This window comes from Ceratotherium simum, chromosome 22, assembly GCF_057802395.1.
Source record: "Ceratotherium simum simum isolate JZ-2026a chromosome 22, ASM5780239v1, whole genome shotgun sequence".
In the NCBI taxonomy this organism is placed as follows: domain Eukaryota; kingdom Metazoa; phylum Chordata; class Mammalia; order Perissodactyla; family Rhinocerotidae; genus Ceratotherium; species Ceratotherium simum.
The window spans coordinates 1,031,408-1,041,547 of record NC_141921.1 but is presented as its reverse complement, the minus strand read 5'-3'; the positions used below and the strand labels follow the sequence as shown (position 1 = coordinate 1,041,547).

Sequence of the window (10,140 nt, the reverse complement as noted above, 5' to 3'; positions counted from 1 at the left end):
AACATCCTTGCATTGCTAGTGATTATTTTGTTTACCTATGATGCCAGGAACTGCTGAAGATGTCTTGAGTCCCCACAAGGAACTTCCTTGACACACTGAGGATGTGAAATGAAAAGGTGGAAAGCCCCTGGGCCATCATGATGTCATTGAGCTACTATATTTGCCCTGGACCTGTTTCATGACTGGACTTCTTGTTTAAGTTGTATCTCTGTTTCTGGCCCCTGTAAGCACCCTAACTTGTAGAGTGGTCAATTATGTAACAGCCCAGCTGCCTCCTCACCTTTTCCCAAGGCTTGCGATAAGGTTAGGCAAAGTTCCTCCCTCTGAGCGTGAACCTACGATAAATCAATACACCCTGGAAGAGATTAGCCATCAGCAGAGGAGATCTGGGAAATACCCACATTTTGTCCAGGTATTCAGCAAGTGCCTATAACCTAAAAAGACAATCACTTAATGATCTGATAACCCAATTTTCTGAAGCAATAATGAGGCAACCATCAGATGATGTTTTTTAGCGGGTGTACATGAAGGAGGTTTGTACAGCAAGAAACTGCCAGGGCCTCTCAGCACTAACTAAGTATTCTGGCCCCTCCAGAGAGGCGGAGTATGCAGCAGGGCAAAGAGAGTTCATTAGACGTTGCTGTGGCATGGATGAAATATCCCAGGAGACTATCTGATTACCTTTGCTCAGATGTTGTGCACATCAAAGACCCTTCTGATGACTAATTCAGTTCCTCAGGGTCCTTGACGTAGAAGCAGGGGCGTGCTCTGGGTGAGGAAGCCAGGATCATCAGGGCCTCTGGTTCCCACAACAATATAGGAGAAGAATATGGCTCTCGATGCCTGAGGACCTAATTGTGGCCTCACCAGTCACTGGGTGAGGGACCTCGACTAAAGCTCTTAAAGCTCAGTGGGAGCCCTAGCTTCCGTTCTTGTGCAACACAGCTACTAACAATGACATACTCGGGGTGGTGGTGAAAATGCAAGGAGACAGGAGAGATGAAAGCACGTTGGAAATGACACGAGTATGAACTGGGGAGTACAAAGCGCATTGCTCATCACTGTCCCCTTCCCTCCCTCCACTCCAGGAATATGCAGGCCTTCTCGTCACTCCTAGGGGACCCCAAAGTCTTTCCCAAGCTTCCCCTCACACTGACTCTCCCCTTCTCTTCTGCTCGTCACCTGATGAACTCTTAGTCATCTAATAAGTCTCAGTTCAAGTATCTCTCCAGAAAGGCCTTCTTCGCCCCAATCCAATGTAGATTGCTTTTCTCTTTCATCGTGCCCAGTTCTTTCTCACTGTACATGTCAAAGTGTAGAATCATACATCTTGGGTGTGTTTCCTTATTTACTGTGTCTCTTACCAGATTATAAACTCCATGAGGGGAGGCATCCTGTGGATTTCACTTTCTATGCGTTCCTGGTGCCTGGTACAAAACAGGAATTTAATATTGCTTGCTGAATAAAATGAGTGTTATATGAATGTAGTGTTATTATTCAATTCCCCCAACATAAATAAAAACATTGGCCTCTTTGTTTGCATCAAAGAGTTTGTATAGTTTGGGTCAATTAGTCCCACTGAGCTTAGTGAGTTCTGGGTGACTAGATAACACCAGGTCTGGGCACCACAGCAGTGAGGACCAGCTCTGTACTGTGACCCTGGGAGGTCAGAAGGCTCTTTCTTTCACATCTGTTTATTTGAGCATCCTCACACTGAGCAGGTGGGCTCTGGACCATTTTGTAGGATGACTTACCTTCAGATGTCGAATTGACATGGTGGAGAGAACACTTAAGTATGGGACAGGTAGCACAGGTGAAGGGTGAACTTCCTGATATCCCTTCTTAGGCCTGACTTGCCAGAAAGTTGTGCAAGGAGAAAGGTGGCATGATGGAGCTTGGACCAAGCCATCTTCTTCCCATTTCTCCCTTAACTCTAGGACTACTTTAAATACACAGGCATTCTAAATTAAATTAAAACCCTCTGCTCTCCTTACCTAGCCTCCTCCCACCAGTCCATCAGCCAAACTGTGGCCAGCATGAACCTTTCTTCAGTGGAGAGAGTCCATGTCTCTACTCTGCTTCAAATCTTTCTACATGTCCCTGTCACCTACAGGATAACAACCAAAGTCTCAGCATGAACAGATATGACTTTACAACCTGATCTTGAACTTGCCTGCTTCGTCTCCCTTCACTTTTCTTCTCACACCCTCATTCCCAGCCTCCCTAAGCAGCTCACAAGTCCCCAAATACACCATGTTTTCTTATGCCCCTGTGCCTCTGCACACGTGTTCCTCCTCCAACGTTTTCTGCCTGGTGAGTTCCACTGGGTCAGCTCAGATGTCGCCTCTCCCATGAAGTCTTCCCTGATAATGGCTCTTCCTCCCCACATCCAGCACCTCTTTCTGCTTCATCTCCACACTCCTCCTCATCAGACTGAGACTTCCTTGAGAATAGGGATTGTGTCTTGCTCATCATTGAATCCCCATGCTTAGCATAGGGCCTCAAAGAGACCCAGGCTCAGGGGCGCACCCTTCTTTGGGATGTCAAAAGCCCAAAATGAAAAAACTGGAGCCAGATTCCAGAGTTAGGAAGGGATAGAGTCACTTTCTGGGGCTACCCAGCTTCTTACTCTCTTCTCTTCTGTGAGATTCCACTTGACCCACACAGAAGTGGGTGGTGGAGGCAAGGGGCAGGGCAGACTAAAAGGCATTGTCTTTTCCTTAGTTCAACATCTTCCCTAACAATACAAAGACATGAGGGAATAGATACATTAGCATGATCCTTGTCTCTGTCAAGCAAATATTGGGTATTAACTTCTGGACCCCTGAAATACATTAACTTTACAAACGGAAAGTCCCCATACCAATGAAGTGGTTATTTTTAACAAAGCCACATCTGGAACTATTTTTTGTGCCTGCCTCATGATCGCATATTATTCTTCCCTATCTCCACCTCCAAGCCTAATGTTTCAGGCAGAGCCATTTGACAGAAGAGGATGCCCACTTGCATTAGTGCAAGAGGGAAGGGACGTTCTGTGCGGCTAGAAGCATGAATGTGCTAACACATTAATTATTTTAAGAGCACTCATTGAGAACTAGGCTTTCAAACTTGGTGATTGGCCGGGTTTGACTTTTCTGGAGGTCTTCAATCCCCCTGGAGTTGTGCACCTGGAAATGGATGCGGTGTACTTCACTAGAAGAAATTGAGACCTGGAATTGTTTTGGAGGAGGGTTTCAGTTCAGTTGTTCATTCAATCATCACACATTTATTTTATGGAACATCTCCTATGTGCCAGGCAGGCATGTACAAGGAGTCTGGGTCCACAGATGAGTAGGATAGCACTCTGACCAGGAGACACAGAGGTTCACAATGATAATACTTTGATGAGTGCTATTATAGAAGTTTTGATAAAATGTTATGGATGCTCATTGGGGAATATTCATTCCACTTGAAGATGGAGTTAGCAAGGAAGGCTTCATGGAGGAGGTGCCGCTTATGTCAAGCCTTGAAGAATGAGTAGGATTCATCTGTTGAGCCAGAAGGAAAGGTATTCCAGGCAGAGGGATGAGCACAAGCAGAAGCATGGAGGGGTAAAAGGCCTGGGATTCAGATTCACAAAAAGATAGGTTTCTCGTAATGAGTATGTAGCCATGCAGTCAGGAATTATTAACCTTTTTCAGTCACGGAACTCTGTGGGAACCAAATAAAAGCTAATGATCTCTCTCCCCAGGGGAGTGTGTGTGTACATGCACATACACACCCACACACACCCACACACACAATTTTGCAGGCATTTTCATTGAGTTCACGAACTCTCTGCCCCAATGGACACAAAGGGTTAAGAATCTCTGATTGAATTATTATATATATATGTACATAAATAACAAATTAAAAGATTAATGGCTTTATGTGCCACTAGCACCATTTTCTCCAACTATGAGTGTTACCCAAAGAATAACTCATTGAATATCCATAATAAAATTAACCTTTGAGCGTCTACAAATAATTAGCAGATTTCCTGTCTCCAAAGTTTACAGGAAGTCATTGGTTAATTTCCTCTACCACAGTTGTTTTTTCTACCCCTTTGGTTAAAATGGTTAGAATTTCAGGGATATAGTTTAGAATGTTAGTCGAAACAAACAAGCGGGGTTTAGGGCTGAGTTTCAGGCTTTTTTGTTGACACTGAAGTCTAGAACAACCTGGGGAGTGGTGTGGCTTTCCTGGGCTGCACTGTTGTCTGGGCTTAGTCTACCTTTGCAGGTAATTAATTCCCCAGCCTGCTTATTTTTTCTAGTTGGCTCTTGTTTAGCTTCCACAGAGCCCCACCCCAAAGTGCTTTATTGTCCCTCTGCTGACTATTCCTACATATGGTCAAAATCAACTTACCTTCCGGGTTGCTGACATCGGCAAATTCACTGTTTGGCAAACTCTGTTCTGCTCCCAGTAACCCTTTGTTAAAGAAGTGTTATTTCAACGAGTGGATCTGACAGCTAACAAGCCTGCCCAGTCTCTTCCACTCCTGGACATCCTCCTAAGGAGAAATTCCTTGTCTTTGGATTTACAGCCACAGGCAGGATATTAGCACTCTCAGACCTGTTGGGTAGGAGAGCACTGCTAATGAGCAAAGAGCCCTGCCTCAATTAGTGGTTTGTGAAATATTCCTGGATATCAAATTGCTTTTGCTGCTTGATAATCACACCAGCTCTTGGGATGAAAAGCAACCAAGCAAAAATTGCTCCTTGTCGAATCCTGCCTTGTTGATCTCCTAGTTAAATCTGTGGAGAGAATGTAAGTTTGCCATTTCCCCAGTGCTAAGGTTTGATGTACACAGGTAATGATTATGTTCATCATTTCTCTTGTGAATCTTTTCCATAGTATCTAGATTATCATCTTTTGAGAATGAGTCTATAACAATTACTTAAATAAGGTTGATTATTTTAGAAACAAATTAAGAAATAAACTACAGAAGGATCCAAAATGGTAAACTGCTATACTGGCAATTTGCCTAGCCATAGGTGTTTATTTCAGAGAGAGAGGGAGGGAGGGAGGGAGAGGGAGAGGGGGAGAGAGAGACTGAGAATATGAACTAATGAAACTGGGAGAATGTTTCATCCAGATTGCAATTTGTGTTCACTCTTTCTAAATTCTTTGCTTCTTAATTGCCAAGTAACTTCAGATGGCAGTAATGTTAACCCTAGCAACTGAAAAGAAAAGCCTCAGTATAGAGTTTGGGAAGAAAAAAGTAGTGAGGGGAAAAAAATTCAAGATCTGTTATTGGTATTTGAATACGTTTATTGTGACAAGGATGCTGTTATAAATATTCATAAGCAAAGACCATCTCTTTTATCTAGGAATTGTTAAAGTGAAGAGTCCAAATTGGAAAGACACATCTTTTGTAAAACTCTGCCACCGTTCCTGCTTTGAAAATAAGAATCTATTGTTAAATTTCTAATGTCAAAAATGGTCACAGCACATGCCACATGATATAATCTTTAAAGTGTCTGACTCCCCAGCGGGCTGTCCCTCTTCACCACAACCTCCCTTCCCTCAGCCTCCTGAAACCACACTACCCTTTGTAAGCAGCTCTATATAGACGCTTGGGGGAGGGAAGAGTATAACTTGATAACAGCATTAGCTACAGTTATTTCTCAAGTCCAGTAGAGAATAGTTTTTACTGCTTGATAGTAAGAAGCACTGAGAGTGATTTTAATTGACATTCTTAACTCTTTCAACTCGGCCTAGATAGCTAATCTACAGATAATGCAGAAAAGAGGTTGGGGGAGGGGTACTTTTTCAATATTTTATTGTATTTTCTTAAATATCCTTTCTGGAATTTTCAGAAACAAAACATAAAAAAATTATATACTTTATTACAAATGGTAAACTCAGAGTGCTCCAAATCTCTTATTTACAAACAACACTGGGCAGGACACCCAAACAAACAAACATGAAATAACTTACAAAGGCATGAAGCTGTTTATTGACAGTAATCAGCTTTCATCAAATTAAAAAATATATATATGTACATACACAGTTAAGGAAGGCAGGCCAGAAAGAGTTCATTTGCAGGCTCAGCCTCGCTCTCACAAACCTCCCTCCCGCCCCCCACCCCCCTTTGTGTTCTTACGGAGTACTACAGAAGCAATCTACTGTCTCTATTGCGGTTTGTAAGCCCCTCCCCCTCCCCCCTTTTAATACTGAATGAGATCGAATGTTAGGTCCATGCAGTTCTTGGTCAATGTTAAAGAGAAGTCTACCGTCTGTTCGCGCGGGGACAGCCCGTTCGCAAAGCGGGGTAGCCCGCAGGCGGCCGCTCCCTGGCTCCGCGCCAAGGGAGGGCGCGCCAAGTCCTTCCCACTCGTGCACACTGGGGGCGCCGTCAGGACGCAACCCAGTCCAACTTGGATACCCTTGGCTTTAGTCCTCGGACACTTCTTTTCTCTCTCTCTCTCGCAACTTGTCAAGTTCTCAAGTCTGTCTCGCTGTGTTATTGTTTTTTCTCCGTTGCCCCTCAGCCCCCGACAGTCTCTCCTCAAAACGTTTGCAACTGCTGCGTTAGCATGAGTTGGCACCCACTGTTAACGTGGTTCATGACTTTCTGCTTAAGCTGTGCCACCTGTTCCCTGAGCATGTTAGCCGTGGACGCCAGCTCCGAGTTCTGCGCTTTCAAGGTTTTCACTTTTTCCTCCAGCCGGGCGATCCTCTCCAGCTTCCTTTTCCGGCACTTGGAGGCAGCGATGCGGTTCCTCATGCGCTTCCTCTCCGCCTTGATCCGCTCCTGGGACTCCATGTCGATGGGGGACAGGGGCGGCGTCTCGCCGGGCATCTCGGGCACCGTCTGCGGCTCCTCCTTCAGGGCCTGCAGCCGCGGGTGCTGCACGGGGATCTGCTGGGGCAGGTGGTGCGGCGGCTGCGGCGGCTGCTGCTGCGGCTGGGGCTGCGCGGGAAAGGCCAGGCCGGCCGCGCCGTAGGAGGGCGCCCCGCCGCCGCTGCTCAGCGCGCCCGGGTTGAAGTTGCTGAGGTTGGCGTAGACAGGCGGCTCGCTGTGCAGGCTGGCGCTGAAGCCGCCGCTGCCGCTGCCGCCCGCCACCGAAGCCACCGCGGGAGCCACCATGCCCGCCCCGCTGACGGGCTGCGCCGCCGACGTGACGCTGGGCAGTGTGTTCTGGCTGTGCAGTTCGGCCAAGGCGCGCACGAAGCCCTCGGCGAAGCCCTCCTGCTCATCGGTCACATTCTTGGGGCACAGGAACTGGGTGGGAGTCGGCGTGGTGGTGATGTGCCCGTTGCTGGACTGGATTATCAGGCGCTCCAGCTCGGGCGACGCCAGCTTGAGCAGCCCCACGTCGGGCGAGGTGAGGAGGTCCGAGTTCTTGGCCCGGAGGTGCGGCTTCAGGCTGCCCACCGGGTCGGCCAGATTCAGGGTCATGCTCTGCTTCAGGATCTTGGGGTTACTGTAGCCGTAGGCGCCGCTCTCGGACTGGAGGAACGAGGCGTTGAGGGCATCGTCGTAGAAGGTCGTTTCCATCTTTGCAGTCATAGAACAGCCCGTCACTTCACGTAGGGTTAGTCTGGGCTGCGCGCAGAAGTTTCGGGGCCGCAACAGTGCGCTGGCAAGCGGGGACACCCGCGCCTCCCGGGCCTTGGGCGAGGAAAGTTTCTCTAGGAGCGCGCGCACCCGCCGGCCGCCCGCGCCGCTGCGCCCGCCTCCCCGGCTCGCTCCAGGGAACGCAGGGTGAAGACGCCGCCCGCACTCTCACTCGCCGGCTCGCGCGCGCTGCCCGCCTTTGAAAAGTCGCGGTCACTCACGGAGCGCGCTCCGGCGCAGCGGTGCCTCGGGCCCGCGGACGAACTCGCTGCCCGGCGACAGCGGCGCTCCTGGCGGCGCCGATCAGCGCGGACCTCGCAGCGGCCGGCCGGCGGCGGGTCTCCGCCGCCCAACTCCGACGACCGTGCCCTCCTCCGCTGCGAGGGGGAGGGGGCGCCCGGCAGCCGCGGCTCGCGCTCGTCCAAGTTCAGCAACCGGTGCGAGCGAGGCGGAGCGCGCGTCGCCCCTCTCTCCTCTCCGCCGCCGCGGCCGCTTCAGGCGGAGGAAAGCTTTGCAAAAGTTCGCTCCGGGACCCGGGGGCCAGTTGTCCCCTGTCCTCCTGGCCAGGAAAGTTCTTTGCCGCTGCAGCCCCTCTCTGGACTTCCCGGGCGACAGTCGCCGCTCTCCGCGCTGTCAGCAGCGCCCAGGCAGCGGGGCTCTCCTCCTGGGGGCGGCTGGAGAAGGGGCTCTCTGGGCGCTCCCCAAAACACCAGCCCGGGAGCCACAGGCGCTAGCTCTGGGCAGTTGGTGAGGAAATGGAGAAGAAAGTGAGATGTGCGGGGCGGACACCAGCGCCGTCCCGACTGCCCGTCTCGCCGAGTCCGCGCACGCCACTCCCGCCGCCCTGGTTCAGCCACACTCAGTGCAACTCTGAGCCCTTAACCAGCCCCAGCTCAACACTTATCTGCTACCAGTCAACCCCTAAAAATAGCCCATGATGTCACCCCAAGGCCTTCCCATTGGCTCGCGTCGCTCTCAGGGGGGCGGGCCCGCCCGTCGCCATGGAGACCCCACCCTAGAAGATTCTTCTCTGGCCCGCGGAGGCTCACGGGATGAGGTAATGCTCCGCTGCCCTCCTACAGTTGGGCCCTTCTTTCTCCTCCTCCCCCTCCCCCTCCCGGCGGCTCGCGCCCTCTCCCCCCTCCCCGGTGCCCCTCCCCCGGCGCGTCTTTCCCGGCCCGCCCGGTGCATTGTGGGCTGACGTCTTGGGGTTTGACTGACTGTGATGGTGGCCGCCGCGCGAGGGGCGGACGCGGCGCTCGCAGCCTCGGATGGAGGCGGGCTCAAGTTCAGGGCTACGGGCGGGGGTGCCGGGGGTGCGGGGACCCGAAGGCTGGGGACGGGCCAGGTGTCGGGGCCCTGGTGTCACCCATCAGCACCTGGGCGCCGCGCGGGCCGGGAGGCTGAGGCCCGGGCCCGCCCCCCGCACTTCCGGGGCGGGAGCACGCCCTTAAGGGGTCTCTTCAGTCCCGGTGGGGATGGGCGCGAGAAGGCGGGCTCCCGTTCCGGGCGGCCTCGCGAGGGCGGCCCCCCGCGTTGAGACGCCCGGGAGTTTGTCCCCCGGTCAAGTTCACGGGCGGCCGTCCGGCTGCGCCCGGGAGCCGGCGGTGTGCACGGCTCGAAACTGGGTGCCGGCGCAGTCCCGCCGCACCCCCGACTGCGGGGAGAGGGTGCGTGGTCGCGGCGTTGCCTCCAGAGCAGGCTTGTCATGGGGGTGGAATTAGGGGCACCTCTGCGTTCAGCTGGGAATGAGAGTTGAGGGAATCCGAAACTCGGGGAACCCCGGCGAGCATCTGCTCCCTTCCCCCGCACAGCGCGCACACACGCACACACGCACACACGCTCCTCACGCCCAGATTTGCTTCCGGGAAAACAACTCCGAGGGCGGCGGACGCCCGCCAGAGTCCCGCCAGGGCCGGGGTAGAACCAGGATTGAGAGTCTCCCCGTTCCGGCCCGGAGGTGGGCCCGTATGCTGTGTAGCCTCTAGGAAGCGCTAGACACATGGAAGTGGTTCCTCTTCTGTGCTTGTTACTTTATCCTCCCCCACCCCGCACCCCATAGGGACAGAAGTGTATAGTGGAAAGCATCCCGAGGCCGGGAGTCGTGGATTCTGTCGCGGCCCGTGCTGCCACGGTGTGAAGGGAGCAAATCCCCGAACTTCTGGGAGCTTCACTTCCTTCCTCTGCGGGGGGGCCGGTGAGCTCCACCTCACTGGGCTGAGCTAGTGTAGTATCGCCTCCCGGGCTAGCCGGTGGTCCACAGACCGCCCCTTCCCTGCCCACCCTCGGAGTTTCCCAGAGCCTCAGTGAAATGCCAGGACGTGCGAGTGTGATCTGGAAGGACCAGGTGTACTTCCTCCTGGGAGGAGGAAAGGGGCAGAAGTCAGCTCTTTCCTGGGCTTTCCGTCGAGGACTGCGGCTTGAAGCTGGACTTGGAGCAGCTTACGTCCCTAAGTTCTAGTGCTGCTTTTCCCCTTCAGAACGTGGGGCAATCCTTGGATTCATAGCCGCAAGCCTTAAGGCTTTGAGAGTTGAGAATCAGCAGCCCTACAGCA

At 52.3% G+C, this 10,140-nt stretch overlaps 1 protein-coding gene across 1 annotated transcript; it reads right to left on the bottom strand.

Annotated features, from left to right (window-relative positions):
• Positions 1-5,786: 5,786 nt before the first annotated feature.
• Positions 5,787-7,751, bottom strand: JUN (Jun proto-oncogene, AP-1 transcription factor subunit). The gene has a single exon (XM_004438616.3). It carries the CDS (start codon positions 7,535-7,537, stop codon positions 6,533-6,535), a length of 1,005 nt encoding a protein of 334 aa, XP_004438673.1. The 5' UTR covers positions 7,538-7,751; the 3' UTR covers positions 5,787-6,532.
• Positions 7,752-10,140: the final 2,389 nt, after the last annotated feature.

Bases quoted from the DNA above. Each gene is read 5' to 3' on its own strand.
- JUN (XM_004438616.3), bottom strand. From the start codon at position 7,537: ATGACTGCAAAGATGGAAACGACCTTCTACGACGATGCCCTCAACGCC.